The sequence below is a fragment of the Thermobia domestica genome, chromosome 10 (assembly GCF_964235325.1).
Source record: "Thermobia domestica chromosome 10, izTheDome1.hap1.1, whole genome shotgun sequence".
In the NCBI taxonomy this organism is placed as follows: Eukaryota; Metazoa; Arthropoda; class Insecta; order Zygentoma; family Lepismatidae; genus Thermobia; species Thermobia domestica.
Window position 1 is genome coordinate 196,867,676 of NC_137463.1, and position 27,989 is coordinate 196,895,664.

Consider the following 27,989-nt stretch of genomic DNA (forward strand, 5'->3'; position numbering starts at 1 on the left):
TTTTCAAAACACAATAAAATATGCTATTAATGATTTATTTTTCTGTTGTATCTTTTATATATTATATGCTATAATTGTAATATAGTGTTAAATAACTGAATTTAGATAAAAAGAGTCTTTGGTGGAAGCGGTCTCTTCTTTGCATTAACATGGAATCCACCACTGAACGAAACTAGCAAGAGCTAACAAACGCATGCATTCATAACAATGATACTTTTCAGATTGCTGGTTGATACACATACCAGAGAACACTAGCGAATTAAGTTCGTAGAATCCTGACTTTTGAGAAATATTAAAATTCTTGAAAATTTTGGAAAGTACACAAATTTGTTTTCGCACTGGAGTTGTATGAAGCTCTAGTTGGCAGTAAATAAAGTATTATTGTATGTTTCAGAAAATTGTGAAAATATAAACTAAAATTTAATAAATTCAATTATAAACTTAAGAATTTTAATGTTTTCTAGACTTATTACAACATATAGTGAGTTAAATTCTAATCTTGTTCATGTTTCTTTGTAAAACATATAATGTGTTTGTATCTTAATGGTAGAAAACCAAAACTAAACTGCACACGCTGTTTGGCACACTAGCTTTTGACGGCTGTAAGAAATAGTTTTGACATAATAATTTGCAAAGTTTTGTCCTATATCTTCATATCCCATACGCTAAACCACATATTTTCAGAAGAAGGAGTGATATGCGCCTAGGTATATAACTATGGTTCTAGGCGCAAACTATACAACAGTTTTGTAAGAAAGTTTGATAGTGTTGAAAGACATCACTGCTTACATTATAAAATTAACCTAGAATGTTTTGTCGCTCTTTCATCCATCACCTTTGAACATCAATATGTCACCTAAGACGTATCTGGTAGATCAAAAATAGTCCTGTTCAGCATCGATGACCTTCTGTCAATGTTCTGGAAAGCCATGGATTCCATCCCAGTAGAACTTGCTGGGCCGTGAAGCGAAGAAGGTATCTAGTGCATTTTGCGCCTCTACTAGGGATTTGAACTGGTGTCTTCTAAGGTGATTGCCCAAGGAATAGAACAGGTGATAATCGGACGGTGCAATGTCCGGGTAGTATGCGGATGCAATAGTTTTCCTGTCCAAGTCATAGAATGGTGTTCTGAGTCATCCTAGAAACGTGGAGCTTAGCGTTGTCCTGTAATAGGAGGACCCCTTTGCGATTGAGAAGTGCTGGCTCCAGAGTTTTCAGTTTCTCCTGAATACGGCTTAACTGCTGATAGTACACAATTGTATTGATGCTCTGACCAGCTGATAGCTGTTTGCGATGCGCTGTGCCACGAGCAGTGCACCAAACAAACAGGAGAACATTCTTTAGGTGCAGTACTGGTTTCGTCTGTTGTGGATCCCGTTCATGGGATACTAACCAATGACGACGGTGCCATGGAACTTTGTACAGGACCCATGTCTCATCACTGTCCAGAAATGGCTTCTTCCTTATACGGGACAGCAAAGAAACACAGGTGTCTATTCGCATTGCTTTCTGGCCCGGAGACAAATCATGTGGGATTCATCGACCCAACTTGTAATGCCTCCCAAGTTGATGGAAGTCCTGCCGAGTGGTTTGTCCACTCACAGTGAATTGTAGTCCCAGTTCCTTACATGTTTGGGTACTGTTGCCTCATTTGCTGCCTGAAGAACTTCATTTTGTATACGTATTGTTCTTCCGACACGTGGCGCGTCTTCGAGTGTATCGTCACCGTTCTTAAACTTGTTAAACCACCGCTGCTCTGTCCGCATGGTCACGACATCCTCACCAAATGCCTGGCATATCTTCCACCACTCTGCAGAGGCGTTTGATAACAGTTTGAAATCGTAGAGGACACACGCCCTTATGACGCTCTGTGGAGCTTCCATGTTCACTCTGTCCTTACGCAAGTTCACAGTGTAACTTAACTGCCAGAAATAGATAGTATTGTTGGATATACAAGCACCAACAACTGACTTTCGTCTTATCTTCATTTGCATTCAACTCACAGTATGAGGGTCAAGTGAAGACAGACCTCTACAAATAACGAAAGAACTTTCTTGGCAACCTTTATAAAATACTTGTTTGTAGTATTAAAGTACAAATGGAATTATTGCGAGGAAAAGCAAACAGTACCTGGTAATTTAAGTTCTTTTTCAGAAGGTAGCTTTATGACGTTTACAAATTCATCAAACTTGAAAGGTTCGGGCATCTTCATTATAGCTATATCGTTTACGTTAGCATCACTCATAATATATTTCCTGTCAAAAGAAAGCAAATATTTATTATTATTATTATTATTATTATTATTATTATTATTATTATTATTATTATTATTATTATTATTATTATTATTATTATTATTATTATTAAATATAATTTGATTTATAAATACTATAAAACAGTTAGGACATACGGTTCCTGCCAAACACCATGTAAATGTATCATATATTTTCAACATTTTATTTTGTTTGCTGTTATTTGCTACTTAAACAATTCAGTTATTCTAGTTGTAAATGGGAAAGATATCAGTCTGTACGTCAAGCTAATAGGTTAATAGGCCGCTACGTGTGCTACTTGTTTGACAAATTGATGTCGGTGGTGTGTAGACTGCTACTTAAAAATTCAATTCAATTCAATTGTTTCAAAGTTAAGACCAAAGTAGGTGCCGTAATCGTTTTTTTTTGATTTGATTATACTGAGTAAGAAAAAAATGTCCTATTTCTGGAGAAAAAGTTATTCTTGTAGACGTTTGAAAACTGAACATATGCGTTTCGCGTTCTCTCCATTAAGGATAGTTCAAGAGTAATAATCGTCATCAGCAACATACAGATGGTGATCAGAAAAATGGAAACACCTGAACGAAATTGCAACTTACCAGATTAATATGGTGTCGGGCCACGTTTCGCCTTCAGAACAGTCTTGATGCGACGTAGGATGGAGGCATAGAGGTCGTGAATAGTAGCAAGTGGAATTTTATACACCATTCGTCGTGCAGGGCATCGGCCAGTTCTGTGAGAGAGGATGGAGGTGGAAATCGTCGCCGGAGTCGTGTTTCCAAGACGGACCACAGATGCTCAATTATATTGAGACCTGGGGATTGGGCGGGCGACCTGGGGATTGAACTTCATCCTGATGTTACTCAAACCACGCTGCAACAACGCCAGCTGTGTGAATGGGTGCATTATCATCCTGGAAGATGGCATCATTGTCCGGGAACAACATCGGACCATAGGATGCAAGTGATCTCCTAAAATTGCGACATAATCGTTGGCAGTGATTCGTCCGCTAAGTGTGACCACAGGACCCAATGAAAATCATGATATGGCGGCCCACAGCATCACCGAGCTGCCGCCATGTTTCACAGTTGGGCGGAGACACTGCAGATCATAAGCTTCTTTGGGCGTTCTCCACTCCCGGCCCATGGTTGGGAAAGGGTGAAGGATGACTCATCCGACCATATCACACGTTTCCAGTCCTCAACGGTCCAAGTTGCATGGTTGCGGCACCATTTGCGGCGTGCGAAGGCGTTATGGTCCCAGATGAGCGGTTTGGCCCGTACAACACGACCCCGTAAGTTCATGTCATGTAATTTGCGGCGGACTGTGATTGTCGAAACAGGGTGGGGGAGGTGCTGATTGAGTTCCTCCGTCACTTGCTCTGCAGTGGCACGACGGTTCTGCGTGACAATGCGCTTTAATACCCGGCGTGACCTGTCACTTATGATTTTCTTCCGCCCACTGTTCCGCTTCCCCGATGTGGTTTTCCCGTGTGTTGTGTAGGCCGTCATCACCTTCGACACTGTTCCACGCGACACACCTAACACAGTAGCCACTGCTGTCACACTCACTCCACATAACCGCGCACCAACAATTTGCCCTCTTTGAAAATCTGAGAGGTCTCCCATTTTACACCACCTCCGTCTTCTGCAGCCACTGGACACTGCTGTTCCACTGCGCCTGACGTAGTATGGAGACCGACCTAACACACCACCACCAGCGGTCCGGCGCTACGAGCGCCACGACACCACTGCCAACCCATACATCTGACGTGTTGCCATCTACAGGTGTTTTCATTTTTCTGATCACCATCTGTAGGTATCCTGCTAATATGTGCAGGTTACTTGCTGCTACTGAGACGTTCCCGTGCACCATGGCCTTCATGTAACCTCTTCATTTTCAGGTAGGAAGTTTATGTTTCCATGCCGTCCAAAAATTGCAACTTGTTTCCTCCTTCCCTCTATCTTTTTCCTGATACCTAGCTAATAGCACGTCTCTTATGATACAGCTTCTTCTCAGCTAATTTCCCAACCACATCCACGTTCTTTTTTCTAATTGCATCTAAAATTTTTCTTCCCCTTCCATGTTTTCTAACACCTTCTAATTGCGTTTTATTCGACCTAACTTATTCTCTACATCCCCGTTTGGAAAGTCTCTTGTCTGTTTTCATCTTTTTTGCGTAACATATGTGTCTAAATCACCCATATGATATATTTTGTGAGTTTTTCTTAACTTATTATTCAAAGACCCACAATATATATTTTTATTATTATTTGTAATAAAAGACTGATCAGATTTTGAATTTACTAGAACATTTTCATAATTATAGGCACTATGTTCACATAGTAATACACATACATAATGACTGAAATTTAAGATAGGGCCTTAACTACCGTACAGTAGACGGTAATTCAACACTGATATAATCTTTGGGAGGAGCGATAGACATCTGAGCGTTTCACATTTAATCTCCCCACCCTTTGAGTATGAACACTATTTAAAATAAATCTTATTCCATATGAAAGAATACAAGCAGAAATTTATAATTGAAGCACAAAATAGATTCACTGGACCCCACAAGCAACATAATATATTGTAAACGAAACGAGTGTAATATGGGTCTATTTTCGTAAAATATTTTGTATTAGGATCCCTACAAATAGTATGTATTTCCTAAGGTTAATATTGTACCCTCAATTTGCGAAGCGCAGAATGGACCTACCATTCAATTTCCAAAAGAATGAAAATAATTTAAGGTTACGTGTTTAAAATAACAAAATACATTTTCCGAAGATATAGCATCAATGTAATCTCGCCTATACTTCTATAAAACGCCAACTGCGACCCCTAGAAATGATAAAAGTGCATCCACTTTTAACTCCAGGAGAGAGCTAGTTCCGTATTTTCCTGGGGAAGGCCAATTTTATATTTTTAAAGAGGGAAAATATTAGTTTTTGCCTCGCAAGAAAAATCTAGGTTACAGCGCGTGTGTTCATATGCATGGAGTTTTAGCAGTTATTCTAAAGGAATATTTACAAAGAATAGAGAAATTTTTTAAAAAAATAACGCCTTATTTCTTCCTTTCCATTTCTGTCCCTAATTATAGTTCAGCAATATTCTGCTAAAATATTCGGGATTAGTTTCCCTTCATTCAATTTTCCCATGATAGCTATATTTTCATGAACGTTTTCCTCATGGTCATCAGACACGTCACTACGACTTTCTGGATAGGGTTTGAATTCTTGAAATATAATTTGTAGGACATGTTGCATCATAAATATTTGTAAGCTTTGCTCACTTTGATTCACAAATTCATTTTATTTAATTTCTCTAACTTTATTGCAACATACCATTTCTTCCTACAAGCAGAAGCTTTCTCGCTGTAACTTTAAGAATAACATACCACAGTATGTGAACAGTAATGTCAACTTCTGGAAAAAGAAGCCAGAGTGGAAAGGTAATATTAAAAATGTTTTCCACAAATTCACTATATTTGCTACAAACAGTGATGACACATGATTCATACGTTCTAATTATATTTATTGGAGTTACTGGAAATACTGAAAATTTTGTAAAACTACCCATGACAGCGAAATTTTGACTTTGAATTTCAATTTTGCGCACTGTATTTGACTTGTTATCCATTCATATTATCCACATACACAAATGATAGTATAATTACTAGAATTATTGGAAAACTATTCTTCATCGCGAAATTCTGATTTCAGATTTAAGTTTACCGCAATACGTTTCTTTTGAATTACTAATTTTCATCCAAGAAATAGAATCTTTGAACACAATTTAACTAGTGCTTGTGTATTTATATAGTGAAATATTGAATCATTTACAGTAATTGCAATTTAATTGTAGTCTATCAATTTAATTATTTCAAAAGGATATTGGTGATACTGAAGATGAACGTGTTTTGCCGTTCATTCTTACTGCAAGTAAGCCATCGATCGTGAACTTACACTGAGATAAAAATTGTAGGTGGCGTACTTAAAAAGATAGGTTACATGCATAATTCCTGTAGTTTTTGGACTTAACGTACATCAGACGTATAACTGAAAACGCATGTTTTATAATACTTTCTGTATAAGTGTTCCATCTATATGTACTTTCTGTATGAAACAATGTAGGCGGTCAGGATCTCACATACAAATGGACGTATATAACATATAGCTGATGAAGGTGACATAAGTATATGTACGTGATATACGGAAAAGTGTTAGATGTCAGACCTCCTGCAACGGCATGATGTAACATCTAATGGTAGTGCCTATGTAGCATACGGATAACGCATGCTCCGTACCGATTTCCATAGTAAGCAAGCGGATACCGTATATTTGTACAATATACCACTGTCCGGAGAACGGATTTTTCTGTGTGTAATCAATAATGATTTATCTTCATAGTATTGTTGTAATTGTCTTTCTGATTAATATACAAACGGTGCCCTCTGGTTCAACTTAAATAGTCGACGTCAAAGCTACACTCAGACACGATCGTTTGCTTGTGTGTGAGTCTGAGTTTTTTGTCGACTAATGTAAATAGACCGAAAAAACATATTAGAATAGAACATATACTCTATCGTTTGAGAGGTATAATACATGTAGACATGCAGAAGAAGAGACTATTACATCTATATTGCTGCAACCCAAAATGGAATTAAACTATTAACTTACGAACAACTTCATTACAATTTTAGTGCTCTCAAAATTTGTTCATATCTGAGTTTAACCCTAAGAATTGCTAATAAATTATTGCGGAAAGTAATTTATTAAAAAAGGAAAGTTACCCATCTTTGGGTTCAGCAGATATACTCATAACTTCATAATCTTCTTGAATCCAGATTGATGATTTCTCCACTCTTCTTTCCTGGGTGTGATTTCCAGGATCGAGCCTATTTACTAAACCAGCAGTTACCTGTTAAATTAAACATGATACGAATATTACATTTTCTGTTATTTAATTCATAGGTTCGTGATAGTTATGCAATACAATCTAGTACTAATGACTAAATTATTAAGGGATTATGCGTTCTCATTATATATCTTCTATGAAATGATTAATTCTGCAGGAATTAACATTACTTTCGAGAAAATAACTGTGAGAACAGCAAGTTGTCTAAGTTTATCGCAGACACTTACGAAACATTTAATAAGATCTTATCTGTACTAAATATTTCCTCTACTAATGCTAGTAGTACTTCAAATACTACTACTATTAATAATAATCACTATTACCCATTTGTGTAAGCAGAGTTGCTTTCTAATGAAAACTTTGTCATGATATGGGATTTATGAATTTTGCTTCCACTTGTTTTTCTGAAAATTCATTATTGGCTTTTAGATTCAATAGACAAACAAGTATGAAACCTTGGAATAAACTGGAATTCGAAACGTCAGTCCTGACACGTAATTACAGCATGATTTCAGCTTGTGACTTCATACGTATTCAGTACAAGAATGTTTCCAATAAATAATAGTGTGCAAATAGCGATAGCAATAGAAGCATACGTGAAGACTGAAGTGGTGAAGGTGAATCTTGATCGAATAGCGAACATTCTCTTGATGTTAAGTGATGTTTTCTCCAGTAAGAAACGTACTCCTACTCCTGCAATATCATGACGTTGAGTCACTAAAGGTTTGCTAATTACTATAAAAATATCACATAATGATCTCAATAAGGATGATGGAAAATTGTAGCTGCTTGGAGGGCCACAGGGTACAACTGAATCAATGCTGGATATGTCATTATATAAATCTACAAAAGAAAACTAAATATTTTGGACTGTATACTAAGTTAATCCGAATAGTATACAATTGTTAAAATGGACAAATGCAGCATTACTGTCTTATAGTCATTTTTGTTATAAAATATATATAAGACAACAATCCATGTTTGGCATCACTGAATAGTATATGAACCATTAAGTAGACACAAAGGACCAAAGCCACTTCAGTAACTAAAACAGTTGAAATCAGTCATAAGATATTGAATATTCCTTTCCCATCTCAAGCGAAAATTTACCTTCACGAGTGACCACACGCTTGTTCACGTAAACGATGGCTATGCGCACTTAGATAAGAAATATTTTCCGTTTTCCTAAGCAATCACTGATATATTTCATTAATATATAGATTCAGAGAAAAGTAAATGCTTGTGGAAGATCGTTAATAACTTTTGTGAATATTAATGGATATTTAAGGAACAGAATCTATATTAATCTTTTAGCAATGAAAATCTAAACTGGTATGGTTATTTTTTCAGTGGTAGATTACAACTGAAAATAATACAACGTTTAACACTACATGGGGGATTGCAGCTGCCTCACAGTATGAATGGTTTACAATGGTACATGTGCATAGATTGCAGAGAACTTTAAATGTATCTTTTGTCACAGTCGACACAATAACTATCAGGAATTGCTTATCCTAACAACATGGTCTATTGTAGACACTGCTAAAGGCAGGGTTTCTTTATATTTGATTCACAAGGAAACTTCCACTTGGTTCAGGAAATTTCTATATGAAGTTCAAGAAAGTGAAAAGATCAGACTGCAAGTGAAAATGAGCTAGGTTGCTAACCAACCTTAATTGTTCCAACTTTGAGATTAAATTTCTCTTATCTGAATCACATTTGTGCCAAGAATTATCAGTTGAAACCCATGATAGTCTACTTAGGAGCGAAGAGTTTATGTTGTTATTCAGTTCGTCTGTTTCGTGAGCTGAGCCTTGTAGGAGCGAAGAGTTTATGTTGTTTTTCAATTCGTCTGTTTCGTGAGCTAAGCCTTGTTTAACTAGCTGAGGCAGTGCAGAATGTAAGGGGGTTTGTAAACAGTCAGAATTAGCACTGCCTCAATTAGCGAAGCCACAAAATGTACTAAAAGTTGTTGGTATTGTATGTAAACAAGTATTACGAGCGTTTCTTCGAAGATGCAGCGAGATCGTAGAAAGGTGCCTTAGTTTGATTTGATTTGATTTTTAGGTTTAGCATCTCTTTCAACAACGAGGCGATATGATCTACTGCTTGGATCTAGAGCTTAACATGGGATTTGAACCACATGAAATCCAGCGGGAAAATGAGTCTCTTATGCCAAAGACGCTTACAAAGTGAGACCAAGACTTGGGTTATATTGCTAAAAACCGAGGTAGGTTTTATTCTGTTCTGTTCCTACTTAACTAATCTCCGTGATCTTATACTTATTGTATTTTTGACATCCGTGATAGTTTTTGTGAGCATTTTAAAGGATGTTTATTGTGTTCTAAGTAGCGAACACAAAATATTTATCATACTATAAGCGACTTCTCTTCATGAGATCGGACTGAGGACAAAATGGTGGTAGCAAATCAGAAACTCCCAGTCAAGTATGGTAAAGTATTTGTTAAACATTCATCATGATAATAGTGAATTTTTCTTCTAAATCAATCACTTCTATTAAAATAATTTGTAGAAGCTTTAAAACAATAGTAGTGCATATGCAAAATGTTAAATATTCATATAATAATAATATTTTGATGTGCCAAGTAATCAGTTGTGTCACTGTAATCACTGATTATAATAATCATATGGAATTATCAGTAAACTCTTACTTTCAGCTCACATTACATTTGTAAGATGTTATTCTCTTTTGCTAATATAAATAGAAATATTTAGTTTTGGTTTATTTTAAAGGTCATAACTATACATTTTAAATTGAGTTATTCTTTGCAAAATTCACATTTCCTTTCGGAAAATGAAGTTTGGTGACCTCTTATCCTTGTGTCAACATACGATTTCGCCAATAAGTCCACTTTAGTAGTTAAATGGATGACTGATTAAACTAAGGATGTTATTTATTTCTATATGGAAGAGATCAGCTTCGGTATCTATAGCTTTTGGTGAATCTTAATGTATGTTGAACTGATATGGTAGGTTATTCAGTTGAATTGGACATCTAGGATTCGTTTACTAGTATACTAACGGTTAACTTAAGCTTATAAGCGTTGTTTCTTTTGTGACATTATAGAATTTCACCGGATTTTAAGGACTTTTATTATGTTATTATAAACACTTTCCCAAAGATATGTGCAAAACTTCAGCTTGTTATGATTTTTTCCGTGTTAATGTACATATTGACTGGACTAATAGGGTAAAGTGGTGAAATGGTGCGATAAATCGGTGAGATAAATCATAAGAAAAACTCAGTTTCTGGAACTTTAAAATTAAATATACTTTCTTAGACAGTTCTATACTTGAAGTTTTGAATTAGTAAATGTTCTGATATTGTAAACAACTAAATATAATTTAAAAGACAAGACAAGAACAAATTTTGAATTACTTAACCAAATCCATTAACTTCCATATTATACGTGTTAGCCAGAGATAGTGCAGAATAAAACGTATTGCTTTGGGATTTAATATTGTGCTTCAATTGACCTCAACCAGATCAAAACGAATATTTCCGAACCTACTTTATGAGGTAGCACCAAAAAGAGTACTTATTCTTTGGTTGTTGATTCCTTATTTGCCAACATCCGCTAAATTCCTTGGATAATTTCGTTTGGCACTACAAAGTACCTTCTTTATATAGGTAGGAGTACAAGTTTAGGAAATATAATACTTGTATATACAAAGATTTCTTTATCTTTAATCCGCTTTCAAATTAGCATTTTTTTTGCAAGAGCATAACCATTAGCATTGTACACTATCTATTATTTATACATACCCTGCTATTGTGGTGGAATTAAACAAAAACATCCATTTTAAAAACCGTCTATTCTAAATTTGTATTTTGAGTTTTATCAACGATTCTGAATAGCATATATAGAATAAATATGTCTCCTCCAAGAAATATTTTTTTGTATGAAAACGTCGTAAGAAATAAATAAAATATTATGAAGTAGAACTATTTTGTTTCATTGTGCTTTACTTTCTCCTATATCATTGATAGAACATGACAAATAGAACAGTACAACATAACCAAAGATCACAATAAATAAGGTCTCACTAAAGATAACGTTTCACTAATGTCTGTCCAGCAATAAATAGAAACGAAAGACATCTGAAATTTCTTCACAATTTTAAGGTAGTTCCAGACGTAATTATGAGTAAACGTTTAATTAAAAATGTCTTAAATAATGCTTGGAATATCTAAACAGGTATTATATCGTAGACAAACGACAATATACGTTAGAAAGTTCTTTCAATTGATCACATATTCATCCCAACGTACGCAAACTACAGTATCTGCATTTTCGTGACAAAATGAAAGGTTATAAGCCTACATATGAGTTTACATAAATTTGCCTATTATTAGAGGCATTTCTCATTGAGTCAAGAAAAACATCACTCAAAATTTAGAATCATTCTGTAGAAAATACATACAAAAATGTGTTAATACAAGAAATAGTTCTGTGCTGAAATTGGTTGGTTGTTGTTATCACATTGATATATATCTCCCATCTTCAGTTTGGTAAATCTAGAAAAACGTTCAGCAGATATAAGAAAATTTGACCCATAACACTCGTATTTTTATTTCATGTGAGAGAGCTTTATCATCCATTTCCCTTGTTTCCCAGAATATAAATATTTAGCCCATTATGTGAGATAATAATGAAAATAGTACGTTAAACATGTAAATTACTATCCAAAGTTGCGTTTAAGCAAGAATGATGTAAAACTTGTAAATGTTTCAAATATTCGTTCCACAAATGCTTGCTTTCAGAGTTAGAGGCTGCCAAAAACATTAAAAAATGAACTTTGAAAGTCCATAGCTAAAAAAGCATGGGACCTACCGTAGTCGGGTCAAGACTTCACCAAGGAAGTAATATGTGCTCTATAAAAAATGCAGGTTTCAGAATCCTAAGGTACTCACGCAACAATTTTTATACAGTCAGTTTGGCTACGGGCGTATAATTGGAAGAACTCACCAACTACCTCTATTAACATGTTGCAGAAGTGTCACAAGATTCTGAAACATGGAGATTCGGATAGGGTACAAAGTAGTTTCTAAATAAAGTCTTCATCCGATTGCGGTAGGTCCCATAGTATTGGAGCTATGGACCTTTAAAATTCATTTTTTTCATGATTTTGGCACCCTATAACCCGAAAGGAAACCCAGGTTGTGCACACAGGTTGGTCTATACTTTTTGCTTTATCTTGGTGTCAGGAATCACCTCCCAAACGTTGTCGGTGTTCTTTTGAAACACGCTGGATATTTAAATACTCGTGGTTTAATAACAATAAATATTATTTACTCAAGTAGAGGAAATATTTTAGTATTTAAAGATGTATAAGCTTTATTACTAGGTATGATTTACAATTATTACAACTTACGTACCGTATAGACGGTATCCGTGGTAACACAATGTGCTGCAGTTAATACAAAAGATTTGTCAATAATGCTTCCTCCACAGTATCCATACATTCCTTGTTCTTTGTCGTATGTAATATATACGTAGTAAGGTACGTCGCCTGTAAGATAAGTTAAATTTTAGTAATTTTATTTATAGTTTATATTTTTAGAAAGTTTACTACTATGTACAAATTATATTATTGAAGCAAGTCTATAGAAGCTTCTACCATTTGACTCAACCTGCATTTATGTGTCTGTCCGAATTACTTTCGTAGAACTTACCCGATATTTATTAAACTGGGTACTACCTTCCTCTCATTTAATAAAAGGAATAGCTGAATTGATGGGGTTGGAATCCACTAAGAATGAAAGGGTAAAAAGTGGCGAAATCTACCTCATTTCATAAGTTTGAAAAATACATACTAGGCAATTTTCCAATAGAGACCACATAAAATATATTAGATTTTGAAGAAACTTGATATTTTCCTCGTTAATAGTTCTGCAAGTAACTCATTATTTGGGGTTCAAACCCATCAAGATTAAGGGTATAGAATGGCCTACAATGTTTTCGGTTCTATAAAATGCAGTCAAATGGAAAGGTCAGTTTCCATGGACATACTTTATTTATATATATATATATATATATATATATATATATATATATATATATATATATATATATATATATATATATATATATATATATTATATATAATGACCATTGCTGTTGAGGCACTTATTCCACCTTGACACGAGATCGTGAACACCCAAAGAAGACGTTCTTGGATTGAGTATCTTAATCCGATCCATTGTGGTACCCCGGAGGTGTTTGTTGAGTGACTCAAAAACGTGGAAATCACAGGGACTCAAATGAGGACTGTACGCGGGGTGGTCTACCACTTCCCACTTCCACAACGGCCAAAGATCCTGTGTTTGTTTGGCAACATGAGGCCGGGCATTCTTGTGCAATAAAATGATGCCCTTTGTGTAGTTACCCTTGCGTTTATTCTTGATTGCTAACCGCAGCCGACGGAGAATGTCGTAGTATTTATTGGCGTTTATTGTTTCTCCTTTAGAGAGGAACTCCAGTAGCAGAAGCCCCTGCTCGTAGAAGAACACAGTCCTGCTTAGCAATAGGAGTATCCTTAGCAGCTGATGTTGTGGAACGGATTTTCTTTGGTTTAGACGACCCTGCATGCTCCTATTGCATACTCTCACGTTTAGATGCTGGCTGAAACAGTGGGCATATTTATTCATCTCCGGCTATTATCTGTCCAAGGAAATCCTCGCCCTTATTCTCATATTACGTCAAATGGTTTAGTATTATTATCATTATGTTGTATCGTTGTTCCTCGGACAAACACTTGGGGACCCATTGAACACAAACCTTCCGGTAACCAAGTCTATTATGTACAATGTCATACACACTGACATGGGACACCTGTACTTGAGCAGTAATGTCATCCAAGGAGACGAATTTATCAGTTTGAATGCAATTGTCAGGAGCAGCAACTATATCATCAGAAATACGATTCGTCCCTTGCCCTGGTCGCGCATCTTCAGTCAGTATCATACTACCACCACGAAAACGACAACAGCACTTTCGCACTGTGTTGTCTGAAACGCACTGGCACCATACACACACACTGTATTCTACTGTGTATGTCTGCTGGATGGACACCTTCCGCACAAAAAAAGTGCATTATACCCCGCTGTTCTTCCTTGATAACGTGCTCACTGGCGTAGTGTGGTGCGTCACTCTGCGACATATCTTACATAGGGGAGAGATAAGAACATTAATAAGTAACCAACCTGTGCTAAAGTACCACAGCACGCCAGTGCACAACAAATGTAGCCTCTATTATGGCCTACAAATCTGTGGATATAAACAGCAAATAGTACTAATATCTTCCTCAGCACGTTGTCCAGATATTTGCAACTGGACCTTTTCATTTGACTGAACCTTATACATACACTTGCAAGTTTTCACATATAAATGAAGGCAATTTTTCAATATAAAACAAGTAAAATTATTCGAATCCAACAAAACCTCATATATAGTTTCTTTAAAGCATTTTCTTTTATTCTTAAAATTAGGGATAAAATCTGTCATTAATAAAGGGTGAACTTTCTCCGTCTGGAAATTTTTAAAAACGTGTATTCCACGATAAGTGTCGTTAAAAATTGCTTGATTTTGGTGTAATATGTCGTATATTTAATTTGATAATTCCCAATAATGCTCTCTCTCTGCATTAAATTAAAATCACTGTAGAATTAAGTAATGAATTTACTTACAACCTCTTTTTTAGAGTTAAACGACAACGTTCGTAAAATTTATCCGTTTTGATACAATATTATATATAGTTTATTCGATTCTTTTTCTTACTCTCTAGTGCTTGAGAGTTAAAGTCGATTGAGGAAAATGTTCGCATTACAAATTAATTTCAGTTATATTACAATAATGTTCTTTCATCTGAAGATTTCCAATGGTCTCTACTGCTTGCAGTTGAAACGGGTGAATAGTGAGGGGTTCATTTCCATGACATTTTATTACATATTTTCAGTGAAAATTTATGGGAACACAGATATTTTTTTTATAGAACACAGACTTCTTTTATTGTAGATTAGAGATTTACAGGTGTGGTTCGGGGCTACATAGGTGAGAAGAAAGATGGCGGATCGCTTGCTTCAACAATAAAAAAACATAATCAGTTATAGATAAAACTAGCATATAAAGGGATGTCGCATTATAAATAGTACTTTTCTACATAGGTATTTATTTTATTCTCGAATAATTGTTTCTAGTTTATTTGGAAGATTCACTGAGTACCGGTACGTATTTCTATTATATATTTTGATTCGAAAGAGATTATAACCACTTTCTTTATAAATATAAAGCTTCTACTAACGTTTTCTCATTTCTGTGTCTGGATCAAATTTTACAATCAATTTTTGACCATGTTTCTTACAAATTGCATCGAAGTTATCCTTAAACCTAGAAATAAACTAATAAATTACGTGTTAGCAAATTAATTCCACGTGTTACTATAGGCTATATTTTGATTTCTTCCTTCTGCACCTTTCATACATAACTTATTTAAACTCCAAATCTCGCATTCCGGGAGGGAGTTCATGTGGTTTAGATTCCACGTTAACCAGTAGGCCCGTCTCAAATAGCCTCGCTGCTGAAAGGGACGATAAACTCAAAATCAACTAAACTCTAAATCTTGCATGAAATTCTAGTACTAGCATTTTACTGGAGGATATCCACCCATTTTTCATCGATCCTAGCAGTCCAGTGAAATTAGATTTTTTAAAATGGTGATAGAGGGGAAAATCCCGGAGATTTGAAATTTGTCCTTGTTCGTTGGTATTTACAGTACAAAATACTAAGCATTATGGAGAGTGGGGAGAGAGCTGGGGCTGAGATAGCTGTTTAATTGTGGTTTGTCTACACTTTTATCTATATCTCCGTTACTAAGAATCCTAGCACATATTTGTCTATCTACAAAATTAAAGTAGACAAAATTTTCTACAAGAAAGGTTATCTTCATTTTTGTCAAAGGATTAATACTTTCAAAGTTATAGATTTCGAAAATTCTCATTTTTATTTAGGACTAGGCTTTAGAGGAGAAAGAAGGCGTGGGGGAGAGGAAGTTTCCTATAATACGAAGTGCAACAACCGTGTAAGGGGAAGAATAAACAGACCAATGCTTCTTTTTTTTTTACCGGGATCAAACTCCTTTCCTTTCTTCCTCCTCGAGTTCATTCATTGAACTTCATAGTACAGTTTAATATAAACATTCGCGGCACAAACGGTATGCTTACATTGTTTGTAACTTCGGCGAATAATCCGATTCACTCTACTCACAGCAGTAATGCATTCGAATGTATTAAAATTAATAGCTTCGAGTGCTTTACTATCGCGAGCGGACGGTATAACAAGCTAAACTTGAGTTGCGAACAACGTGAGGTTTTCTTTCTGGAGGCTTAGAAGACACCAACGGACGGAGTGGTCTGCCAGCTAAAGTTGCATCGTCTCCTGTGGCGTGTTATTCGTTGGCAAGCACTGTGAATTTGTATTGAATATTTTAGTGATTGTCCTACTTTTTTGTCTGTTGCTTCATAAAGTCTCAGATATTTGATTTGTGATGAAGGTATTGAGAGTAACAAGTGTGTTGTTTGTGAAAAAGGAATGCAATTATTATTTGTTGGTAACATTTCAAGGAACGATGAAATTAAAAAAAACTTCACTTAAAAGAAAACTACACTTATTCATACTTCTGGCTGAAAAGGTTACACCAGAGTAGATTCTATCGTAGCTGAGTTGACAAAAGGTTCGTCAGCGTTATCCATCGACATCCTAAGGCTCGCCACATTTACGCTTCACAAAAGTTCAATTTGATTTCGAAATCAAGTAGGATTTTTGCTGTGAAATAATTAATGATTTCTTTCATCAGTAACAGAAAAAATCAGTTAAACTACGTCAGAAACACAGCAAAGAAACGAAGAAAACAGTTTTTTATCACGTGTCTGAGCGCGGGGACAACTGGAGCAACGTAAATCCAGACGGATCATTCTTGTTTGTGATTTGGTTTGCAGGTAAGGCAATTTACCATAGTAGTTGTTACAAGAAATTTTTCTGAATCAGGCTTTCAACCTGTCGAACAAGAGCACGTTCAGTTGATGGTGATATGCCGAATGCTATGGGGGAGATCTAGAGTTTTCTCAGTGAGAATGATGGTTGTCGATATCCCTAGGATTGTCTTAGGAATGTATTTTCAGGGGAAAATCTTCATACCTGACAGTCAAAGTTTCTGGACAAATAAATTTACCATATAGTAATCATAAAATTACATAACAGAAAAAGATTAATTTTCTTTCTAGATATGGGTCTCAAAAGTTTCAGTGAGTCCTGGTATTACTTACGTCCAGGATGTGAAGGAAGATTTGCGCTTAAGAGCGGTTCCAACTGCTGCCGCTGTAATAAGAATAGACATACATTCGCAAGCTTACGAAACAAAGTTTTATTCGGCAAATGATGGTTTAATTGATGATGCAGAACGGATGCTTCCATCAAGTCTCTCTCTGTTTCCTTGGAACGACTTCTTAGTCGTAAGAAAGGAGATAAAAGGAAAGCAAGGAAAAAGTGAGTTGCTATTTCCTTTGCAATTATTAGAGCTACTCATCCTCGTTCATATCTTCCCTTATTCCTGCATTGACTTGTTTATTCACAGAAAAATGATGGTGTTAAGAGCTTGAAATGCTTGCCTTCAAGTATAGGGTTCAATTCTCCGCATAATGATGCTAAGATTATGGAGTCTCAAAAATTTATCACCTTCAACAATTCATACTATCATAGATATTCAAGCAGTATGAGTTTGACAATGCTATTCTGTATAATGTTGCGACATTGGATGACTTGAAAACATTTCACAGCATGGGCGGTATTAAATACCTTACTCCAACGCGAAAGCTTCCTCCTTCACAGCCAATAGAAAAGTTAATAACGACTCACTCCGCTGAAACCGTAGGAACATTAGAGGTGCTTCAGCTAGAGACCTATGAGAACACGAGTTATATCGGAATGTACGCTATTGAAGTCGAGTACTTGAACAATCGTTACCCCTTTTCGAACCTGTAAGACGTTTTATAGTTTGTTTCTAAGTGACTCAGGTTTATGGGGATTCCAGGGTAGAAGGGCTATATGCGGGATATGTGTGAAGAAGAGTTTGCAGATAACAGTGCGCTAATGACATTACCGTTTATCAATGGATATCCTAGTTACTAAAAAATAATTTATTACGTGGTAAAGTGATAACTGATTACGTGTTGAAGAAGTGCGTCGGTAGAGATTCTATATCTATTACCATTTGCTCCGCGTTTATGATGACAAAATGAAACTGTTATAACATTAACTCAGCATCACTCATTTCTAGAATCTCTTCCACTGATATCCACAAATATATTGTTGGAAAACTTCAATATTAATTGCCATCAAGCCATTTAAATAGGAAAAAACATAATGGCAAAGGTGATAGGAAAAAAGTTCGGAGACACGAAACGGAGCCGAAAATATGAAGTGCTATCCTTGGTCTTCATGGGTAGCACTCTCAAAATTAATAATGTAGTTTAAGTTGTGGATTCTCTCCTTATATTCTAAAGAAAAGAGTTATAATAGATTTTCAGTACCTTATGAAGAAGAAATTGGCACTATTTCCATGAGGCCTTTTCGATGAAAATGGGAAGAGCACAAATCTTGCAGAACAAAAGCCCAGAAGTACTACAAAGAGGATATAGATTTCAGTGAAGATATGTTGACTATATTCGCGGCTAAAGATTTCTTTATTGTCGGATCTAATCAGTAGGTACATACATAATAATAAAAAGGATTCAAATAGGTATCCAACCCAATATCCTTTGTAAACGCCGTCAAATGGACTAATAAAATGTAAAATAGACCTTATTACAACTTTGCCTAAAGTATGTTGTTAAATGATATTGCCGCTGTATTGGTTCGGACTTTGACATAAGCCGCCTTCGCCGCGATCGGTGTTTTTGAGAATGTAAACAAACAGAATGAAAGCAACCTTATTACTCACTGAATAAAGTATATTTTTAAATGCCGCCCAGTTATTAGACGTTCCGTCCGTTGGTAAGAGCCGCTTCGCGTGTTTTATTGTTTCGTCTTTGCATTCGTTACAAAAATTCTGATCGATTAACACGTCTCTACCGCTGTCTTCCTAATTTGTACAGTAATGTCAACTAAAAGAACGAGAAACGAGTTTCGACACGAAAAAAATCTGTGTTACCGATTAAAGTGAAAATAGAAATGTTTTATCGTTTACGCCTTGGAGAGTCGTTTGCATCCATATCACGCTGATTCAATGTCAATGAATCAACTGTAGGATCGATAAAAAAATCCGAAGATAAAATATGGTCGTCTGTAGCTTCAACTTCACTGTCAGCGAAAATTGTTCGTGATGGCGTTGTCATTGTGGTTCGAAGACCGCAACCAAAAAAGGGTGTCCCTGAGTGGTCCAATGGTCCGGGAGAAGGCAAAGCGTCTTTAAGCTCATTTTAAAGAACCTGATGGTAGTTGTAGTGGTGAAGGTACAGGTGGAGGATTTCAAACTTCGGAAGGTTGGTTCAATAAATTTAAGGTGAGACAACCATTGCATAACATTAAAATAGTTGCAGAAGCTGCATCTTAAGACACTGCTGCAGCAGAACGATATCCAGAAGAATTTGCAAACTTAGTAGCTGGTGGAGGATACAAACCTGAACAAGTATTTAATGCAGACGAAACTGCACTGTTTTGGAAGAGAACGCCAAACAAAACATTCATTTCTAAAAGCGAAAAGTCTGCTCCTGGATTTAAGGCAGCAAAGGATAGAGTTACACTGCTGCTCTGTTCTAATGCATCTGGAGATTGTGTCATTAAACCACTGATGCTTTACAGATCGTTCAATCCTCGGGCTTTAAAAAATTAAAACAAGGACGACCTGCCAGTGTTTTGGCGTGCTAATAAGAAAGCGTGGGTTACAAGCGCTATTTTTTGTGACTGGTTCCGGAATTGTTTTTTTTTCCTGAAGTTTAAAGTTATTTTTTGAAAAAGATCAGAATTTAGACTTTAAAGCAGTTCACTTTTGCACAATGCACCAGGTCATCCTAGCGAACTTGAAACTATGAATCCAAATATAAAACTGACATTTTTACCTCCCAACACGACGGCTTTGCTTCAACCTATGGACCAAGGAATAATCCAGGCCTTTAAGCTCTATTAAATTAGATGAACCTTATGGAATGTAATCCTGATATGAATGTTATGGAATGCTGGAAGAAATTTGACATAGCAAAATGCATCGTAAACATAAAAGAATCATTGGAAGAACTGAAGCCACGCACATTGAAGTCATGCTGGAGAAAACTGTGGCCTGCTCTGACTGCGGAAAATGACGAAGAATGTGTGCAAATTCAAACTTTGACTTCAAACATAGCCGAAATTGCGAATGGAGTAGGACAAGATGGGTTCGAACAGATAAAATCAAGTGACATTTAGGAATTGCTTGAATCGCAAGATGAAGATTTGACTGAAACCGACTTGGAGGAAATGTTAAATTCACAGACCATTGAAGAATAGGCTTCAACAAGCACTGGAAACGTGACATTTAATTTGAAAAAAATCTTAGTGAAGGTTTAAGAATGGCAAATGAGCTTTGTGATTTCTTTATGAAAATTGATCCGTCTATGGAACGAAGTCTTAATTTTAAGAGGCAATTGCTAATGCCACTGCTGAATATCAGTCTGAATTGAAGGAGCTTTTAAAAACTGCCAAGCAAGAAAAAAATTACAAAATTCTTCAAACCATTGCCTAAGCCTGAAGATAATAATTAATCAATATGGTCAAAAACTTCAATTAAAGTAAATTGATTTTTATATATGTATTTATTTTTTTATTTTGTCACCTAGGAACGTATTCCCTATAATCTCATATAAACTACCATTCCGTATTCATGGTTTCTGTATTCGCGGCATATTTATGGAATATATACCCCACGAATAAAGTGCTTTTACTGTACCAACATTTTGTTCAGCATATATTATTGAAAATATTACTTGTACGATAAAAATGAAGATTACTTTTCTAGTGGGAAATTATGTTTACTTAATTTTATGCCCAGACTAATTTTTACTAGGATTATCAGTTACGGAGATATATGAGAAAAATGTAGAAAATACACCTTTCATGTATTCTACCTGGTAGAATACCAGGTAGAAGACCCTGGGAGAATACCAGGTAGAAAACCCTGGTACAATACCAGGTAGAAGACCCTGGGAGAATACCAGGTAGAAAACCCTGGTACAATACCAGGTAGAAAACCCTGGTGGAATATATGGTTCTTATGCGCTTGTTTTACATTCTTTACCATCTGACTTTCCATTTTATTATACAGAGTCGCCATCACGTTTATGGCAAAACGTGGAAATATTTACTTTTAGATCCAAGGTCTTTGATTTAGGAAGTAAGTAACCGTACAGTCCATTTGATCACATTGCACGGTACGATAAACAGTGACTCACTGTGTAAATATAATGAGTAGATTTAGATATTTAATATTATATTTTAATATATAATTACCAACTAATCAATTGTCATAAATAAAATTTGAATGATTAACTTTTGAGCATGATCATTCCTCCGTAGTCCAACTCAGAACGGATTTATTCCTGCTATGGAAGATTATTAGTTACGAGCGGTGAAAGCTATCACACGTTAGTAGTTATTAATGGTTAAAGCTTGGAATTCCATCAATTCAGAGAAGCCTACAGTATATACCGTCAACGTTTTATTAATTGTTCAGCATTAACAACAATCGAATATTCATGGAAGTCAAAAACATATTATAAACACATTTCATAGTACATAAAATACTCTAATTCAATTACTTGTAATGAGGACATTTATTCTCTACTATATTATCAATATAATTGTTTTCTCGTCCTTTATACTGGAATTATGGGCTTTGACGTAATATATATATTGATCATTCCTGTTTAATTATAGGCTGCAACATACTTGGTGACGCATATCAGATTGACTAACTCTGATTTACAGGAACTATATAAGATACATTTAACGTTGTGCTCGTATATTTAAATATTTGATCATCGATTTATAAAATTTTGAAGTGCTACGAATATCAAACCATGCCGATAGAACATATCATTGATGAGCATTGCGGATATGACATTTATAGAATAATTTCGGTCAAGATATTGGTTTTTGATTATGTTTTCATTTATTAATTTATAAATTTTGTTATGATTTCTTCCTTTGGTGGCGTGACGGTACTAAAGAATATGGGCCTAAGCTCCAGAAGAATGTATTAATTGTACATTTTTATTGTATGCATGCCAACTTGTAAAATTTTTTCAGTATGTATAATGATTTTATATCATAGCAAATTAAAATATAGATATTACCAACTTTAATATTGATCTTTTAAAATGTTGATCTTTTTTCTGGTTCCGGTGTTTAATTATTTATGCTAAAAATCACTAAATCGTTATTAATTAATTCAAATTATATCTTGCTTATATCTTCATAACTCATTTGTTCAGTTTTAACAAATTACCGTTCAATTGAAATTATAAATTCATCTTTCTTTTTCTTGTAATATATAATAAATTAAAATATAGTTTAAAGATTAACTGAGATACAGACCGAAAAACATGTTATTCTATAAAGAAACATATAAGAAATAAAATCTTCGTAACAAGCAAACAAGAACAATTGTTGGGCATAACATGGTGATTTTGTAGCTGTCTTCAAATGCACTGCCTCGAGCTTGAATCATATTTTTCCAAGTATAACCTCTTGGTTTCCGACTAGTTTTCCATTAATAATCATTATTTTCCTGCAATACCTCTTCTATCACTTCAAATGTCTTTTTATAAGCTAGCATAATCATCACTCTGCTCGATAATGGCAAACATTTTCCAGTATTTACTGGTAATTGCTCTCATACATCATATTTTCGTATATCTTTCTCTGAATATAATAAATGTCTGATTTTTTTGTGCTCACACATTGGCTGCACGTCTGAAGGCCAACAAACTAATTGAGAACCTCTTCGGGATAAATTTTTAGAATATCAACTGTATGAATCTCACAAAACACAGTCCAATCTAGCTTTGTCTGTCTATTAATTTCACTTTAGAAGAGGCATACAAAAACAAATATTATATTCAAAGAATGTTGGCTATTGAGAAGTTAATTAAGTAAAAAATACACTTTTGTTACTTCAAACTACTGAACGAAAACTTACCTGTATATAAGAGAAGAAAATTAAGTAAATTTTATTCTCATAGTTTGAAACTATAAAAGTTTTATTTTTATAGATGTGTTTTCCCTAATAAACTTTCACTATATTCCGGAAAGTCTTAGTGTTCATTTCATTTCATTCTGGACTCTCAATCTGTTCCTGGCTTTCTTATGAGAGGTTTGTTTGAGCGTAACTTGTTAAACGAGTTTGATATTTTCCACTAAACTTTATCCCCTATTCCTTCTGATTTATACAATGATGCACATATTTAAAAGAAAACTTATTAAAGAAACGGACAACATAATATGTGTAATGTAATGCATATCTAGAGTCGTACATACTTTGGGACTAAACAAAATTTAACTACATATATATGAAATACAGTACTATCTTGAGATTGAAAATTTAGTTTTAATATACATAACTTCTTAAAGTATGTTAAGAGACTATATGTCTACCATATATAGAAGATAGTAAAATGATAGGAAACACATAGGTTTTAAAATCAAATTCTACTTAAACTACAATAGAAAGAAGAAAGTATGTCTTTACTTGAATAACTCTTCTTATAAACGAAACTACTAGAAATAGAAAGCACTCGCACTGATATAAATCATATTAAATTGCAATTTATGTAAGCATGTCAACTTCAGATAAAGTGAAAATTATACTTTATCACTCAAATCATTAAATATTTTCATGTGTGTGATTTTATTTATTTTCAAGTTTAAATAAATTTTATATTCAGATATGAAATATTGCTGGACTTTACTATAAAATAAATGTAAAATTTGTCCTTTTGTACCCAATACAAATTTTATGTAATTAAACAATTGTATCATCTCAATATTCAACATTCAACATTCACTTGTGTTATTTGTAGTCAAGATAGGTTTAGTTTTAACGATTACATACCTAGTTTAGTATCATGACCATGGAAAATTCGAGGCTTACTTTCATGGGAATCCACATCTACAAAACAAATTGACTTTATTTATATTAGGTAGTGCTGAGAGAACAAAAGTATATTAGAAACACTTTACTAAATTGTCTAAAAGGTAACAAGATGTAAACTAAGAAGAATTGTAGTAAAATGTATACTTGATATAAATATATACATCTAAATATTTAAATATGTCAGCGTTACGAATTCACACTTTTTTGATTTTTATCGTTGTAGCTAACTGTAGAGAAGAAGCCGTAGGCTATTTAAAATTTCTAAAATACATTTCCCAGACATAAATGAGGTTTAAATATACCATTCAAATACTTTCACAAGCCGATGTTTTCAGGTAAAGAATGACTATTTCAGCAATAAATTAATATTGCGATATCTTTGAAATATACACAATGAAAATAAGAGCTATGTAAAATTTATTTTACTATGTTTAACATTTATATTTACAAAGAAATTGTTATAAAGGAAAGATGTTATGTAACCAAGTAAATAGGTGGGCGACAAGTGACAGCACTTGGTGAAAATTTACCCTTTTTTCTAGGGCATCTTGATAGCAAGGACTCAATTTTCCAGTGTCGCACCATTCGCGGTGCCACCCTTACTGTTCAGCTATGGAAAATCGAACACCCCGAAAACTCGTCCTGTTTTATGACCCATTTTTGGGGGTCTATTCGATCTCTCTTACGACCTCTTTTTGGTGTGTGTTCGTTCTCTCTTCTGATCCCTTTTCAAAATGGCACGAACATAATTTTTTGCGACTCCAATTTCGGGGGCATTTTTTGAACCAGATTTAGTGATGTTTTGGTATACAAATTTAGTAAGTCTTAGTTCTCTTTACGATCCTGCAGTGAGTAGAGATAGGTAGAAGCTCAATCAGTACATTGACCTTTTTTAAAAAAATAAAGGTATTTGTATTACAATATACCATTATTTGGGAATATATTAAAAAGACATAAAACAAAAGGAAGGGATTGGAACATAAAATCCTGCTTCAGATAAGTATAGCCTAAATAATTCATTTTAGAATATATACACATTAAACCATCATGGCAAAAATGTACCATAAAATAAACTTGCTAATTAAAGAAATAGATGCTTATTTGGTGCAATCTTAAGAGAATTTTGGCGGCAATACACTATAGGTTGATAACAATAATAGTTTATAGAAGTAAAGATAATTTCCCGATTAACAGTAGGTTTTACAAGAACAATAACAGCCGTTTTAAATAGTTTACATTGCGCAAATTAATAATAGGTATAAAAAAGGCCAATAAAATATCTTTTTAAAAATAAATTCTCTACATAAGATTCTCCAATTATCTGTTTCTATTATACAGGGTGGCCCAGAAGTAGGTATATACCCCTGTATTTATCAAGTATAACAATCTATGGATTTATGGATTTATTTACTTCAGCTGTTCCGGTACTATGTTATAAGTAAAAAGACGTAAAGAATAAATAATAAAGAAACTAGGTCTACCTATTTCATAACAATAAGAAATGATATAAAATACAGTGAGCCGATCAGTACGGGACTGTATAGCTAATTTTTTGCCACTTTATATGTTCTAAGATTCTATCTGTTTTTAAACTGTATAATATATATTTTCTAGTCTACCATCAGTAATAGCCGCAGATTAAGTTTCTTTATATATAATAAATGGCCGTAGATTAATTTGCTTTATATATAATAAATGGCCGCTGAAATTTCTACACTTTATTCTCTTAGAAAGTTATTAGGCAAAGACAAAACAACAACAGATAGATTTCACCAATGGTTACTATCAGAAAACTTACACAATAACTATTTACTTACAAACATTGTACAAATTATTTATGCTAGTATAGAACGAAGTATTTAGAACCATTTATACCACCATTCAGTGATAATTTAATTCTTTTAAAGGTAAGCTGGAAATTATGTTGCGAGGGACAAAGAGTTAACAATAAAAATTCTAATTAAGACGAATGCTTGTAGCTCTTTTAACACTTTTATACGATCTAACTTCTCTGAGTTTTCTTTAGCTTTACACGGTGTTAAGACTAAGTTATATTTCTTTCTAAATTCGTCTATAGAAGGATCAGAAGGTGTACAGCATATTGTGCAAAAATATTTGGTTGACATAACTAAGAAGTACAAGGATCCGATTATTATACCATATAAAGTAGAATTAGCAGATGTACATATAAAAAGATTACTAGGGCGTTTACCAGAGATTCTAGAACGTACACAAACAGAATATTATTTTATTCTAGATTTCGATATTACTAAGATTTTCCAGGTATTTTTATTGAGAGAGAAATTGAAAAATATCTCATTAGTAATTTTAATTTTAGAATAGAAGGGTTTTTCTATAACTAATTTCGAGAAGGACAACCTATTAACACTATTTGTAATAACGATGATTCCGTAGGTTTAGATTGCGTTGCATTGAATACTGTTAGTTGTTCTACTATAATCTACAATAAATTTGTTTGCCAGATTACTTCTCTAGGCGTATATAGAGTTTTGGGCAGCCACTTAATAGATTTTATTCATTGTCCGGACAAGCGTTTACACAGCACTTTCGAGAGTAACTTGGCTCAAAAAATGGAATTACGAGATTGGAATCTACTATTTTTAACTAATCTATTCCCAAATTCTATTCTAATAAGTGGAAATCGACACAATACTGCTTAGACCTAATTTTACACATCAAAGAATATTTTACAGATGCTCCGATTCATAAAGTTCCGATTTCGAAGATGCTGATAAAGCTAACAGATACTTTGCAGAATAGTTCTTTAGTAGTTAATGAGACACAACAGCTTTTAAGTTATTCTTATTGAGGTAATTTACATACTAAGATGTTAACAGGTTTCCAAGTAAAGTTACCGTATAAAAAAGAAGATCGAGAGAAGTTAATATCATTTGTACTTTCTGCTTTTAGTTTAAACACATTTCCTATTGATTATATTCTTGTAAAAGAGTTTAAGGAGAAACAAATTTCTGTAGATCAAAAGTGTTATTTAAAAAGGGGGAAATACATATTTTCCCAAGACAAATTATCTTTTCTCTACTATTTCTAAAGACATTGATCTTGGTTTAGTGGAGACGAGCAGTGTTCTACCAGATGTATTTCGAAAAAGGCTTAATGTTCCCCACCATTTATATCCATTTACTCTTCGAGAAATACCTCAACCTAATAAGGTTTATTTACAATTTATTAAGAAGAGAAATGCAGAATTGGATTAGCTTAAAATACAACAAATGCATGCAGAGTATCGAGATTTAAATAAGAAAGCTGTAGAACAAATAAATGTTAGATATCTAAAATTATTAGCCGTTATTAAAGATAGAGAACAACAAGAAGAAGAGCTAAGGAATTTGTTTTCTAACTGTTGCTCGACTCGATATTGAGTCTTCTTATTGTATGTTTGCTTTTACTGTTAGAGAGGTTAAGTGTTTTTAAATATGTAGGTGCATTGGTAGCTAAAAAGAACCAACCGGGAAATAAGTTTGTTTGTTATGCAAAAGGTGGTTGTTACAAGAATATGTTTTAAACTTGTATTCCAACATAGATTACCTAGAGAAAGTGGGATTTTGTTTT

At 34.3% G+C, this 27,989-nt stretch overlaps 1 protein-coding gene across 1 annotated transcript in view; it reads right to left on the reverse strand.

The window, feature by feature from the left end:
- LOC145662148 (chymotrypsinogen B-like) overlaps positions 1 to 27,989 on the reverse strand; it is a 50,925-nt gene that overhangs the window by 11,452 nt on the left and 11,484 nt on the right. The window contains exons 3-6 of the mRNA XM_081727484.1: positions 24,357 to 24,413; positions 12,598 to 12,731; positions 7,072 to 7,199; positions 2,131 to 2,255 (exon numbers count right to left, since the gene is read on the reverse strand). Coding sequence (XP_081583610.1) covers positions 2,131 to 2,255; positions 7,072 to 7,199; positions 12,598 to 12,731; positions 24,357 to 24,413 — 444 coding nt within the window. The remainder of the gene's footprint in view (positions 1 to 2,130; positions 2,256 to 7,071; positions 7,200 to 12,597; positions 12,732 to 24,356; positions 24,414 to 27,989) is intronic.